General features: G+C 44.7%; 1 protein-coding gene across 1 annotated transcript in view; it reads left to right on the top strand.

Moving 5' to 3' along the window:
- LOC147698137 (uncharacterized) overlaps positions 1-15809 on the top strand; it is a 910572-nt gene that overhangs the window by 636728 nt on the left and 258035 nt on the right. Inside the window, exon 6 of the mRNA XM_086933401.1 lies at positions 8612-8710. Coding sequence (XP_086789527.1) covers positions 8612-8710 — 99 coding nt within the window. The remainder of the gene's footprint in view (positions 1-8611; positions 8711-15809) is intronic.

Here is a 15809-nt window from a genome sequence, read left to right as displayed (position 1 = left end):
TAGTTCGCGCTTTACAAATACCGGATTTACACTTTTATTTATGCACTTGGACAGGTGTTTAGCATTGATGAAAATGATCATCCGTCCCAAATGCGGGCATTCCGGGCCCGGAAGCAGAGATTCCATCTGGGTGCAGAAATTCCGGCCCAAGTGTGGGACTTCTGCTCCGGGTATGGTAATTCCAGCCCGAGTGCAGACGTAAAGATAGGAGTCGTGAGTGATTTTTGTGAATACCGAAAAATCGTAAATGCCTTCTGTGAATACCAAAAGTCGTAAATTTAGAATTTTGTCTCAGATTACTTTTGTGAATCAGGCCCATTGTTTTTTACATTTTTTTAAATTTGTTCTCAGAGATCCCATCCAAGTTGCCATTCATAGGCAAATCGAAGACCCTAGTGTTGTTTGGTCGATCGGTCATCGTTTTATCTAAGGATAGCCAGATATTACCTGAGTTTTCGGTAGGAGGTGTAGATGTTTATATTGTAGGATTCTATATTGTTTTTCCTAGCCTTAATGAACCACCTCCCTTGGTTATCATGTTATGATAAGATGTTTATTACTCCATTTCATATCTGGTGTGCTGGGGACGTAGAGAAATCTGCAATCCAAAAAGCATTAAACTTGATGCTGTCTTTAGAGTTTCATCTATTTCTTTGTATCATAATTATGTCATGTTTCAATCTGTGATTGTAAACAGCGTGTTTCCTTCTTTTAATGGGATGATTCAGGTCCTATGTGTTTAAGCAACGAATTTTGAGGATATTGTCTTTCAAATGGCTGTTTTTGTGGGATGTATTGTATATGTGCATAGTGTTATGTAAAGTGAAGTTAGATACATGTTGTGTGTAGAGACCTCCTTAATGTGAAGAGACCTGGGTCCTTGTCATGCCTCAGGCCCAGCCATTGAGTAGATGCAGAGGATATGGATACTATATCTAAATCGTCATTGTAAGTTATCATGGGTTGATGCCTTATATTAAGAAGGGTTTTTCTAACAGGTCAAATGTGAACTGTTAAGGGAGGATAAGGAGATTTGGGTCCGCGAGGAAGGAATTAAAAAAAACAAGGGAGTAGAAAGTAAATCATATAAAGAAAACCCAAATGCAACCCCACCTAATTTTCCTACCCTGAGGTGACAAACCTAGCCACCTCATCACCCGTCAAACAACTAGGACATGAAGGGCCACGAGTCAGCCCACATCCAGACCTTATCCAGACCCAACCTCCAACTTTATATGTTACTAGTTAATGCAGTGTAATTGCTGGAATGTGCCTCAGCTGGAGGTATAGCCTAGATCACTATTTAGAACAATATAAGATAGCACTTGAGTGTTCTATACCAGCTAAATCTAACCAACTGTAAGCCAGCAATATACGTTAAACTAAACATAGGCCGATAAGACATTTTCATGAAATTCTTGTAGTTTAGCAAAAGTGCACATGGTGCATGCATATATGGGTGTGATTGAGACTAGTGGGTGTACGGACTGTTATGCATTGTATGTATGCATAGGGAATAGTGTAATAGATTCATGTGGGCCTGTTTGTTTCATTGCAATTTTGTAAGAACAACATTTACCTAGCGATTCTGGAGGATTATGAAAGCCCAAGTGTGACTTAAGTCAGGGGTTACTTGTAAGCTCAATATTGTAGATACCTGTGCTTTTTCCAGATATGTTCTGGGGGTGTAAGGGAAACATGTTCATCTACTACTGCTGTGTGTTCAGTAAATTCAGTCTCCTCTTTAAAAAAAAGGCTGTTTACACACAACCGATCAGACCGTGAGTAGACATCCTCTCTCTGGTGTGTCTCTTATAAACGTAGCAGAAGAGTGTAGTTGGTGTGGCAGTATAAGTGTACAGGTCCTTCAGGTCGGTAAAAATTATAGATGTCCCTTTATGAACTATTCTGAGCTTGGCTTGACCGACAAAAGAAAAAGGTATCGGCACATTTTCTGTGATTTTCTGAGAGCTAGAAATCCTTTCCTGTGAGAGACTTTTTCCCTGTGAAATACTGTTTCCTTGCAGTAGTCCTGTGCAAAGCTTATATTTGCCCCAATACATTGGATACGTTGTACTTTTTCAAATGGGATAAGATGGCTTTAGTATGATCATACTGTTGTGGTCTGAAAATCATCGTCTTAAAGGGTTGAGATGCTGTTCTGGTTGTGGTGCTGGTCTGACTTCTAGACAGTACTCTGTGCCATTTCAATTTCAAAGTGTTTCTGAAAGATGAGTCCCAGAGTTTTAGGGATTCATGCTTCATTGAATGATATGCAGGAGTTTGTGTCCGTCTGTGTCCTCTGGCATAACAAACATTCTCAGGCTTCTCCTGCGTTGTGATCTTCTAATTCAGCAACTTCTTTGATTAGAGATGTGATCCTGCCTGTCACAACACCGGTCTGTTTTTTCATGGTTGAGTTGTCATCTTCCAGTTGGCTATTTAGGCCCAGTTGTAGCCGGTGGGCCAGGCCCACCCAAATATGACCGTTGGCCCTCCCAGTCAGGAGAAGAGGCCATGACGACAGCCAAACTCTGTGATGCGTTTTCACTTTGTTTTCAATAATTATCAGTCTGGGGTAGCATTGTCACCTTTCCAAAAGAAATACCAGCTATTTGTGGAAGTTTTAAGAGTGGGCACAGGCATGGACATGATACTAAATAAAACTATGAATACAATTGTATGTATACATTTGTACCATTAATTTTCCGTCTCTTTTTACTATATTTAATAGTCATGAATCTTTGCAGGGCTAGAATTCATTTAAAAGTGTTTTCCATTTATATTTGCTGTTTGAATTAGGTACAATTAAAGGCTAAAACTTCTTGCTTTAGGTGGTTATGAAATTTGTGTACCAGCTGGGACATTAAAATACCTTGGGCCAGTAAAAAGACAGCCAGGTGGCAACCCTAGTCAGGTATAATTAAGAAACCCCTATACTGTTCTACGTATGCACTGTAAAGGGGGAAAATGCTGGCTGTGGGTGATTTTGGCTATTTTTACACTGGCTGACACATTAAAATATTCATGTTGGAAGAGAACAGCAATGTGGCAACCGTACCTCATGTCGGAGGCAAGCTGCAGTTAGGTGGTGTGTGTGGGGGAGTGGGGTCAGGGTGTTACCTGCCAATGGTGCAGCAGGTGCAGTGGCACAAGAGCCAGACCTGTGAGCGTCCTTTTGCACCTCAATTATCTAACATAACGTGTATTTGTAAATTCACGTTCACTCAAGTGTATCTTGGCACTGAATAACAGATGTTTATTGTTACCCAACTCAATAGTACTCATTATATTGACATCAGAAGGATGAAAGGCTGAGTGGGCCCTCAGGGACTTGAACTTGTGACCATGAGGTTGAACACAGCCCCCTACAGGGGACATCTTAGTCCATCAGACCCGGCTGTTTTTGTGTGTGGATTATGAAGGTGTTTATATATTTTAGTCTGTGTATATTGCTCACAGTGATTTACTGTTGGATGTGGCATACATTATAATATTCCCATTGTGACAGTGCATGCCTCATTGCATAAGCAGTCACAAGGGAATCATGAATGTCCAACCATTATCTAAGAATAAATATGGAATTATCCTCGTCAGATGAACGCATAATTTTTCAACTTTGAAAAACGAATAATGATCTCCTTTCATATGACATCAGCACCCTAATACAAGTGGTATCTAAAACAGACATATTTCAACGTTCTGTTATGGTATTAGTCATGTGTTATTATGGCTTTTATTATAACTTCAGCAATAACAAATATTGTGATGTTATAAGGGTTAAGGTCATGTGACAACCCTTCGTAGAAAGATTGAGGGTCAAAGGTCAAAATATGTCACTTCTTGTGATGTCATTAAAGTCAAGGATGTTTGATGTCATTAAGGTCAAGGATGTGGGATGTCATATCCTCTTCCCCTGGCATTTTGGTGAATCGATGTCCTTGCGTAACTCTTGGGCTTGTAGTCTACCTTCAAAATTGTTATAATTTGGGCCCCCTTTGGTCCACCTAATAGCACCCTTGGCCAACCCGATAAAAATCCCCAGAACCGGACCTGTTGCTAATTCTAGACTCAGCTTCTTTGATCTTTTCAGAAATGTCTTTAAAGTCCTTTTTGAGAACATGAATGTCACTGTTCATTATATCTGTATTTGTTGTTGGTCAGGGACAGTACATAGGCGTTGTAGTTTGATAATCCAAGATTACATTGGTGTCTGTTTTAGGTGATTCTGGTGCAGGTAGTTCTGCTTTGAACCTTTTTGGCCCTATTTTACCCCTTTGAGTAGTCGATCTTGGGGTACAGTTTTAGTGTTTAGACTGTCTGAAAAAACATCGGCAATGAATGATGTGATGTATGCAATAATTAAAAATGCCAATAAAAATGGTTTACCAAAAAAAGATGGACTCTTTGCAACTGCTAATAGTCTATCTCTCTCTGAGTAATAAAGATTTACCTTGCACTGCTTCTTCCCCCCCAAAAAAGACTGTCTGCAAAAAGTGAGGTATCAGTTGTTATGTTGAGAAGGTTCTACAACTCACACTCAGCTTTTGTATCTCACAGCAGTTTATCCCTTGATTAAGGATAGCAGGGAACTGTTAGTAAGCGTCTGTGCAGTAGAGTCTCTAAATGCACCCGATTTCTGCTGTTGTGTGCCCGATATGATAGAGAAAAAGATTGAGGATTGGTCTTCCTTATGAAAATATTCTTTATCAATGCGCTTGTTCAAATACCTGGAGGATAGCAGTTTGAGGTGGTGTGAGAAGCTGGGGTTCTCTTACAGTAACCCCCCCACCACACACTTTTGCCAGACTACTGATGCACTTTTTACTTGATGTGCCCTGGGTCCCTGCTAATCAGGTTTCCAGGGCCTGTGTTCTTTCCCCAAAACTAACCCAAACACAATTGGCATCTCTGGCCACAGGTCAGCTCCTGGTAAATGGTACCACAGGTACCAAGGGCACTGTGATAAGGGAAGACCTCTAAGGGCTGCAGCACTTATTGTGCCATCTTTGGAGGCCCTGAGCCTTTACCCACACACACTGCCTTTGCAGGCTGCATGTCTTGGTGCAGAACAAAGTGAAGAGTCAATATGGCACACATCCTGCCTATAACCCACTGCCCTTGCATAGATCGGTCACCCCTCTAGCTGGGTGCTCTATGGCAGTGGTGAGGGTACAGGTGCTTGAGTCCTGTACCCCTACAGTGTCTAAGTCCATTCTTACACATTGTAAGTGTAGTGCTGCCAGTAAAGAGTATACGGTGCTAGGAGTTTGTCATTACAAACTCCACAGCACCATAATGACTACACTGAAAACTGAAAGGTTTGGTATCAAACTTCTCAGCACATTAAACCCCACTGATGCCAGTGTGGGATTTTATTAAAAATGCACTCAGAGTGCATCTAAGAGATGCCCCCTGAAAAACGACCAGCCTCTGGTGAGTTCCCTGACTGGTGCACACCAGCCTGCCACCACAAGACATGTTTTTAGAGCCCTAGGGTGGGAGACTTCGCTCCCTGAGCCCAGAAACAAAGTCTTTCCTGGGCGGAGGTGTCCACACCTCCCCCAGACCAGTAAGAGCCATCTGTGGCAGGGGAGCTTCAATGGCCTGGCAGCCTTTGTATTGCGACCCCCAGCCTCTCCTGCTATCAGGAGAAGGCCCCCTTCCTGTCTCCCCTCCTTTTCGGCGGGTAGACAGGCGGGGAAATCTAGCTAGCCCAGAAAGTGTGCCCACCTCTGCCAACTCCACCTCGAAGGTGGGGGAGGCGAAGTGAAGCCCACTCTTTGGTGCCCACCATCTTGCAGATGGCACGCACTCCCCAATCAGGATTAGGGATTGTGCTTACTCCCCCAGGTGGGGCGAGCACACCAAGGGTGCAGTCACCCTAAGGTCAGTAGTCCATTAGCTACTGACCTCGAGACCCCTAAAACGCTCCCTAAATACAGTATTTAAGGGGCAGCTCTGAACCAAGAAGGCAGACCAGAGGAAACTACGAGAAAAGAAGGAGGACTGAACAGCCATGCCAAAGATAACAAGAGGAAGACACCAACTGACTTGGCCCCAGCCCTACCAGCTTGTCTCCACCTTGAACCTGCTCCTGCGAAATTCCGGTGTGTCCTGCAGCCAGCAACCTCTACAATCATGGAAGACCTGCGTGCCTTCAAGCACAAAGACTTTGTCTCCTGTGAACACTGGATTTGTTAATCTCCAACCTCTGGCTCGGGCCGGCCACTGGCTGACCTCTGACCTTCCTCAAGCCCCAGCCGATGCCTGGAGCGTCAAACCGGAAGGTCCCCCCAACCGTGACCAGGAGCTGGTAAGGTGATCCAACCCTAAAAGGCACCCCTGCACCCAATGCCCCATGGCCTTGGGTGGCCCAACCGACGGTGTCTAACCAAAACCCCAAGATCCCAAATCAAGTCTCGAAGTGGTAGTAGCACCCAGAAGACCTTTGTCCCCGAGCCTGCAGTGCCTTTGCAAACCAGAGGATCCCCATTGCGAGCAACAAGGCGCCCAACGTTGAAACAGCACCCTGCTCCCGGCCGCCCTGGTGCCGCTAAGTTTGCACCTTTGGTGCTATTTTGTTTCCCCATTTGCCCTGAGCTCAAGTCTGGGAACTTTGCTCCCACAAGCAAGTGGCCTGTTCATCTGCTGCCACCAACGTGAAGCCCCCAAACCCCTGTTGTATAATATTGGACCTCAGCACTCTGCACCCGGCTGCTCTAGTTCCACTGATGGTTTAACAAGAGTGCATCCCTCATGATGGGGGACCCCTGAGTCTACCCCCAGAACCTCAACTCCCACTACTGAATACTTACCCTAAAACCAATAACGCTATTTTCCTACATAGGATAACATTGTCTGTTTTTCTTGGAAAAGTTTGAGGGGTTTGAAGACCTAAAGAAATTATTTTTAAACTTGCACTAACAAAAACTGTTTTACTTACCTGTTTATGGGAAATGTCCCAGTGTAGTATCTAGGTATACCACATTGTGTAAGAAAAGTAATCTCAAAAGTAGTATCACTTACCTGTCCCAGGCTTACTTGGTTCTACTAAATAAAATAACTAAATGAATATTTTTTTATACAGAAACAATTGGTCTTAAGTTCAGCATTTAATTGTGTGAATTCATTTCCTGAGTGTGTATAACAGATGCTTAACACTGTCCTCTGATAAAGTCTTTCTGCTCGACCACACTACCACGAATAGAGAGTGAGGTGCTATCTACATTTACCTCTGCCTACCTTTGGGGTTCCACTGGACTCTGTGCACACTATACCTCACTTTGGTGTTCATCGGAGCCACGGGCAGGCAGTGTCTTGTGCGAGAGAGATGCTTTGATGAATGTTTGACTACAAGCGCTCCTTCCCTCCCGTGTTGAATCTCATGGGGTCCTAATTAGGCAACCTAAGAATCATTTTTAAAGAGACTACCAAGTAGGTTTTGGATGCATGTATTTTTGACAAAGATGCATATTAGCCTTTGACATTGACTAGGCTGACCATACTAGGTAACAGCCAGAGTGGTAAAAGGGATCAACATCCTAGGTCCTGAAGAGAAGCTTAGAGGTAGGCTTCGAAACATGTAGACCTGTGAGGAAACTGCCCCATTATAGCACTTTTTCCTCCTTTTCCCCACCTTTATTAATACCAGCTATAGGGAGTATTAAAGTTTCGTTTTCCACGCAGCCAGGTATTTTTTAACTCACTTATCTTCTGGCCCTTCCACTCTCACATCAAACACATTATTTCATTTCAATGGAAAGTGCTCCCACGTATCCGTAGGTCGTATCACGCCCCGTCCCGCAGCGGGGCGGGAAGAATCCGATAATGAAGCATGCCATCAAGGGACATTTTGGTGGGTGAGGGTTCTTTTAGAACACATATTGTTTCTAAGTCAACAAAGGAGAGGGGGACCAGGAGCCTGTTGAAGTCCAGTGTCCGTGCTCCACAAATTACTGTTAAATCATAGGGGACACTGTTCCGAATTGAGGGTGCAAAGTGCCACCCAATGAACAAAATGAAAGATTGAGAATAGGGTAGATGATAAGAGGAGGAGGAAAGAGAGAGAGGCAGAGGTTCATCCCCAGTATCAAGGATCCAATCCCGTAGGGGAGGACAGGGTCTTGCCTCTTAGTTGCTTGACTGTAGTTCAGTGCAGCAGCCATTCAAAACAGGATGCATGGCATACTTTTTTTCTGAACATTCCCGGGACTCGCTTTACACAGCGGTTCTTTGGTTAGAAAGTAAAGAGGGAGTGCACCCCACAGCAGTTCCCATGCTCAAAACAATTGTTGGGGCGAGCATTCAGTGTTTCTGTGTGCCACTGGTTGTCTGTACACAGAGGAGCAAGGCAGGCATCTTGCTCAGGCGCTAGCTACGCTTTCCTGATTAAAATAATGCTGTTGATAAGAAATGCAGTTTTGAGTTTTTCAGATTGCCACAAGCATGGCCCACAAAACAGCAAGATAGTGGATGTATGTGTAATGTATTTTAAGCATACTTGTTTTTTAAATGAATTGCTTCGTCGTATTTTAAGAGCACTTTTACCAACATCATCAATTCTTTTATATAGATGTTATTATTTATTTTACACTTTATTTAACTCTAGCACTACAAAGCACATCTTTACATACGGATACTTCAACCATAAAATCTGAATCGTCAACAAGGCCAAGAAAAGGAAAGAAAACGGGCAGCACTGAAAAAGGCAGGTTAAATTATTTTTAAAATGTGTTGTGCCGTTTTGTTATTCTTCATAATGTTTAAACAGAAAACACTGTAAAATCATATTACTTAATAAAATTAGAACTGTCAGATTTATTGTGAATAATGTATGTCCTTTCTTATGCACTCAATCAATTACATTAACACTTAAGTGTAAAATCATTCATAAATGTGTTGATTAATACGCTAAATTTCCTTCAGATTTCCTTTTCACAAAAAAAGTATTTAAATCTTTGATTTGCAATGTGTTCCTGTGCTTCTGTTCTTACTATATACACTAACTTTCAGGAATCACATGCTTTACAGTCACTAAAGTTTAGCTGCACAGTTTACTTAGGCATTCTACTGGGGAGAAATATCTTCATTACCTTTGATATTCCAGCATTGAACTCTGCTAATCTAATTTTCAAGAGCTCTCTAACTTTTAATCAAAAACATCCTAAATTAATTACCCTCGTTGTAAGTGGTCTAATATCTCCTTTTACTGTTTTTCTTACTCTTCATATAGTGAGCGTCTGTCACAAAACAAATCAGTACTCTGTTTGGGGTGTGTCTGCAATTTCTTTTTTTTTATTAAAAAGCAAAATTCACTAAAATAGAGTGTCACCCACCAATGGCCAAGGAAAGGAATACACTGCGATAAGCCTTTATAGTAAGCTACAGCAGCTTCTAGGCTAGGGTCAAACAACCTAAAGTTTCAGTTCTCTAGCCTATAGGTGAATGGGCGAGAAGTGTAGGAGGCTGGCTCAGTATATAGTGTACACCTATTGGTGATACACCCTGCACTAAGTCCAGGCAACCCCTAGTGATGGTGAAAGACGTCCCTGATAACCAAAGCTCTCAAGGGTTAGCTGTGGAGAGCAGCTAAGGCTTAGCCAGGAGGGTGTAATGCGGATGCAATTACCACACAAGTCAGTCAGTGAGAGTCATCCAGGAAAGAACCACACCAGTGTAAGCAAAATTAAATATTCTATATTACAACACCAAACACTAACCTGCTTGGTATATCTCCTACTTGGAGACATAAGTGCTCAACAAAATATACCAAAGAAACAGGTAAGTAAGCACATAAAACACATGGACCCCTATGGGGGTGCCAAACAAAATACTGAGAAAATGGAACGCGAATAGGGTACCTAACCAAGACCACCACCCAGTGATATGTAAGGCAAGGGAAGCACAGAACCACCAAGGGTAGGTTGTTAGGATTCCCTAGGCGCTCGGCTGCAGAGGTGAAATCCCGGGTCAGTGTCTATAGGATAACATGTTGAAGCTGCAGTTAGGGATTTTAGGATTTAGGACCCTTCCCAAAAGACCCTGAGGAAACCTGTTGGGACAAGGGAGGTTGTAAAGCAACCCCACCCATTGATACCTAGAGAAGCGGGATACCTACACCACGGAGGCTGGGTGCATAGGTGCGAAGTTGTGTCGGAACCACTCATTGAAGTCAATAGGGATCTTCGGATATCCAGCTGCTCCCATGGACCTGGTCATTGAAACACAGGCATGGATTCCAGATGAGGAGTACCTGAGGAGAGAGGAGACAGAGTCCAAACCACCCAGAGTCATCCAGTAGCTGCAGGAGCACAATGACAACCCTTCTTGTGGGTACTTCACAGTAGGATGGAGGCCTTGGTGTTGCATCTGTGGAGTCCTGGCAATTCTGTAGGATCACAGGAGCTGTCCATGAGCTGTCCCACGCCGATCAACGAATTGCAGGAGGCTCAGTGGCCAGCAGGACTACCAACGAGCCTTGGCAAATGCAACAGGCATGTTGCAGAATGAGTTACAACAAGGGGGACCAGCAAGTTACCGGGAATTCACCCACCACAGGTGTTAAGGCTGGCCCTCAGCAAGCAGCAGAGCCAGCAGGAATTGATGAAGACCTTGCTGGGAACCTCTGACAGCAAGCACAGGGATTCACACTAGGCCTCAGCAGGACAATGAAGATGGAGGCCCACGCCACAGGAGATGCAGTGAAGACGTCGCTTTTGTAGCTGGGTGATGTTTGAAGTTGGGGCTTCTTGAAGGTCCAAGACCTCCGGACTGGAGAGCAGACAAGCCCTGGAAATGGCTAACAGATGCGGTCAAGAGGGGCTCGGTTCCAACAGCTTCACAAGGAATTGTAGTCTCCAAATTGCTTAGAAGACAGGTCAGGCCTGAGGAAGCCACAAAATCACCACCTGTGTTGTAGAGCCTTAGAGAGTCTGTGGTACAGCAAGATCCACAGACGAGTCTTCATTGAGATGCCTGCGGATGCAGGGAAGTGACTCCTTCAATTCAAGAAATATTGCTTCTTTCTATCCTTGATGCACATAGGGTGCTTTTGACCTTGCCTGATGCACAGCCACTTAGGTTGCAGAGTCTTTGCAGTATGGGGCTGAAGTTGCAGTAGTAATCCTCCTACCAGAAGCTGACTTGTCTTAGTTTCTGATGAAGTCCAGCAGCAGAGTCCAATGTCCAGCAGCAGAAGAGTCTTTGGGCAGAATCTTGCAAGGGGATCTTGCAGAGAAATATTGTTCCAGACAAATCTAGGGTCCCACCCTCAGGGTAGCCCTTAAGTAACCCAGAAAGGGGGTTGGACAGTTTCTTCAGTGACCCACCTATTGGGGGTGGGGGGGTCAGGGAAGCGACTCGGGTGGACTAACCAGTCAGAAGCTCCAAGGTGCCTGCGCTTATCTTGCTTTCAAGATGGCAGAATCAAGTGGCCACCTGGCAAAGCTCTGGGCACCTCCCTAGGGAGGGGCTGGTCGGGGGGAGGTTACTCCCCTGTCCTTTTTGTGGTTTCGCACCAGAGCGGGTGCCCTTCATAGCAGTCTAGAGGCACTCAGGAGCACCCCTACCCTATCCCGGAGACACCTAATCCAAAGGAGAGGTGGCTACACTTCTCCCCTACCGGAAATCTTTTGTTCGCTTTCCCCTGCCCGTGGTAGGCTCATAAGCTGGAGGGCAGAACGGTGTCTGGGGTAGTCGGCAGGACTGGCTTGCACTCAGACCCTGCAAGGCTACACATGTAGATATGGGGGGCTCCTCTAAGGATCCCTTAGTACATGGGATAAGGCAACTAACACTATAATTGGTGTAGTTGCATGATTCCATTATGGTTTATACCAAACATGACTAGGTTCGTGAAAGCCTTTTTGTAGTTTGAAATCTCGTGTTGACAGTGTCTACTTCATACCTCAAGATGGCTGTCCCACACTTATAAAATCCAGAGAATAGAGTCCGGGGTTTGTAGGGGTACCTTTGCTCATGCAAGGGCATCCTCACACTTAGTGCCATGCACCCTGCCCTTGGGCTGAAGGGCCTTCCTTAGGGGTGGCTTATAGGGTTTAAGTGGAGTGACCAGGATATAAGGTAAACCATATATCTGGCTAAAGGTGCATCCAGCATTTCACACAGGCTGCAATGGCAGACCTGTAGACACAATGTGCATGGGCACCCACAAATGACATAATAGATGCTACAGTCCCTGGGAGACCCATTGTGTACCAATACCCTGGGTACCTTAGTACCATTTGCTAGGGACATACAGGGGTACACCAGTATGCCATTTGTGGGGGGGTAGTACAAGGTACTTACGAAACTAATGTAGGGTAAAGATCACTGACACCGGGGATCCTGGTTAGCAGGATCCCAGTGTATTACAGTGTACACACACTGATACCAGGCACAAAGTGGGGGCAACCATGTCAGAAAGATCCTACTTTTCTACAAAGAGCATGAAACATGCTAAAACACAGAGTGAGTGAGTGCTCTTCAGTTGTATTGAAACAAAAGTGAGGTGTCCACTTACAGAGTAGTTGTTTGAAAATCATGCTTAAGTTGCCAAGATGCAAACCCCATCTAGCTATGAAGCAAGAAATTCCAGTCAATGGCCTATTACACATGTCTACAGTAGGTTACACATCAAAACATCAGCACACATTTATTTCTACAAAACCCTTTTTGTGCCAGCACAATTCATGTTCTATTGTTGGTACTGGAGCATAATGGTGTTATGCTCTTTAGGACCCTCTTGGTTCTTGGGGGACTTTGGTGAAGAAACATGTTATATACAGGGAGGTGTTAGAGTGTGGCTTATATTGGGTTTGATATAATTTATTTATTTAAGTGTATCTTGATATAGCGTACAGCTACCCCAACGGGGTGTCCCGACGCTTCTGAGTAACTTCAAGCTGCATGAGATGGTTGAAAAAGAAGAGAATCAGCAAAACAGATAGGTTTTTAAAGCTCTCCGGAAGGGTTGTTCATCCTTGATCAGGCGAATGGCATTGGGTAATTTATTCCAGATGGCCGCTGTCAGCACTGGGAAGGATTTCCCCCCCGAGCGGGTTTTCCTGAATCTAGGTACGGAAAGTAAGTTTTTGCCAGAAGAACAAAGGGTCCTGGAGTTGTTATAGGGAATGAGACACGTGGAGAGATAAGCAGAGCCCTTGCCTCGCAAGGCTCGATGAGCCAAGACCAGAGCTTTAAATTCTGCCCTCTTATGAACTGGAAGCCAGTGAAGGTCGCGACGATGAGGGGTTATATGCTCACGCAGAGGGATGCCGCGGACCAGTCGCACCGCGGCATTCTGGACCGTCTGAAGGCGGTGGCAAAGTCCTACAGACAGACCAGTGTAAAGGCCATTGGCGTAATCAAGGTGTGAAGTGATTAACGCCTGTACCACTGTCTTCCTGGTGTTACTGGGCAAAAAATGAATAAACTTCTTTATCATTCGAATTTTTGCTAAACAGGCCATGGAAACTGTGTGAACTTGATGGTTAAAAGAGAGGTTGGAATCCCATCTGACTCCTAGATTTTTCACTGAGTCCTTGGGGATGGGAGGTACACTTAGATCCAGAGGCCAGCAGATGTTAGGGTCCAATGGGGTTGGCTGATGGAAGAAAAGGACCTCCGTCTTTCCAGCATTCAACCTCAAGAAGTTATGATCCATCCACTGGGCGATGGTTCGTAAACAGTTTTTTAAGGGGTCAAAAGTAGTGGGAGTGATGCTGTTAAACGAAAACAAAAGCTGGATATCATCAGCATAAGAAGTGACTTTTATACCCATTTGAGCAATGATATCAAAAAGTGGGGAAAAATATATATTGAATAAAAGCGGGCTCAGGGAGGATCCCTGAGGGACTCCCCACCGGAGCGGACGGCTTTCAGAGGTAAACGGGGGAGTGAACACCGCCTGGGTTCGGTTGGACAGAAAGGAAGATATCCACCCTAACGCTGTACCCCGAACACCCTTAGAGTACAGGCGTTCAAGGAGCAGGGGGTGGGAAACGGTGTCGAATGCTGCTGACAAGTCAAGCAGCACCAACACCGCTCTAGACCCCCCATCCAAGCTCCATCTTACAGCATCAGACATCTCAATGAGTGCAGATTCGGTACTGTAACCAGACCTAAAGCCATGCTGAGAGTCATGGAACGCGCCTGAAGTTTCGAGAAAGGTCGCTAGCTGTTGTTGAGCGAGTCTTTCTAGTACTTTAGCCGGGGCAGGTAATAGGGAAATCGGTCTGTAATTGGCGGGGTCACTGGGGTCCGCGGTAGACTTCTTTATTATAGGAACCAATCGAGCTTGTTTCCAGGTATCTGGAAAGAGTCCCAGCTTAAACGAGTCATTCCAAATCCCATTCAAAAAAGGATTAAGAACGGGGGCTAATGATCTGTACTGTTTAGCGGGCCAAGGGTCTAGTGGGGAGCCAGATTTTGTCTTAGAGAGTTCCCCAAGAGATTGTTCCAATGAGATCTCTGCGAACTCAGAAAACAAGGACTCTGAAGCCGCAGGAGAGGAGGGGGAGGAACATTTTGTTACTTGAATGTTACTGGGGAAGGAATCATAAATTGTAGATATTTTATTCTCAAAGAAAGTAGAGAGGTTGTCACAGAGAGTCTGTGAAACCACTGGAGGACGTTTAAGGGCAAGGGGGTCCGTAAAGGACCTTACTGTCTCAAAGATTTCCCTAGATGACCCTTGAGAGCGGTTTATTTTGTCTTCTAGAAATTTCCTTTTATGTTCAATGATCATCCTTCTATAATTTTTCAAAGCGGCTTTATAGTGGCTTTTGCGGTCAGGGGAAAAGGTGGTTCTCCAGCGTCTCTCTAGACGTTTACATTCTGATTTGAGCACTCTGAGGTCGTTCGAATACCAAGGGGCCGAAGGAGCCGAACGGTACGTTTTAATAGGTCTAACTGGGGCAATGAGGTCAATTACCAAAGTAATCTGGTCATTGAGATTAATCAAGCGTGTGTCAAGATCTAAGTTTGTGTCTGGAACAACGACCAGAGAAAGCCCAGAAGTTAAACTTTCCGGGGAGATCTTGCTCCAATTCCTACCTAATTGTTTAGCCGGACAAATATGACGGTTAGTAGGGTGGCAGGGGACTGTGAAAGGAATAAGCAAGTGGTCTGACCATACTATAGGGACTAGGTCAAGGACCTCCAAGCCCGTCAAGTTGGTACAGATCAGGTCGAGGGTGTGACCCGCTTTATGGGTGGAACTGCTGAGAAGTTGTTTCAAACCCCCATCAGTCAGTGTGGATACAAAGTTGATAGAGGCAGTATCCTCAGAATTATCAACATGGAGATTAAAATCTCCAAGAAGAGTAAAATTGGCGTAACGTAGTGAAGCTTGTAAAATGAGGTCTAGAAAAGCTGGAAGAAAGGCTGGTTTGGAGTTAGGTGGTCGATAAGCCAAAAGACCAGAAAAGGTAAAATTGGGTGTGATGTTAATACAAAAAGGAAGAGCTTCAATGCGCTCTGTTTGAACAAATGAGAAGGATGAGACGGTCCAGTGGGATCTGTATATGATGGCCACTCCACCCCCGGGGTGAGAGCTTTGTCGGTTAGCACACAATATACTATAGCCTGTAGGGATGGCTAGATGTATAGCGGGGTTGGTGTCGTCTGTTAGCCATGTCTCGGTGAGAAACAGAAGATCCCAATTATCCTCTTCCAGGGTAAGGAATACGTCCAGAGAGTGTTTGACTAAAGACCGACAGTTTAACAGGCCAGCTTTTAAGTGTGGCAGAGATGGATTGTTTTTCTGCTGGAACTGACAGTTATTCTTTCCATCACCCGATTGGTGG

The sequence above is a fragment of the Lissotriton vulgaris genome, chromosome 8, assembly GCF_964263255.1.
Source record: "Lissotriton vulgaris chromosome 8, aLisVul1.2, whole genome shotgun sequence".
Lineage (NCBI taxonomy): Eukaryota > Metazoa > Chordata > Amphibia > Caudata > Salamandridae > Lissotriton > Lissotriton vulgaris.
The sequence above is the reverse complement of the archived record's forward strand: the minus strand, read 5'-3'. Positions and strand labels throughout refer to the sequence as shown.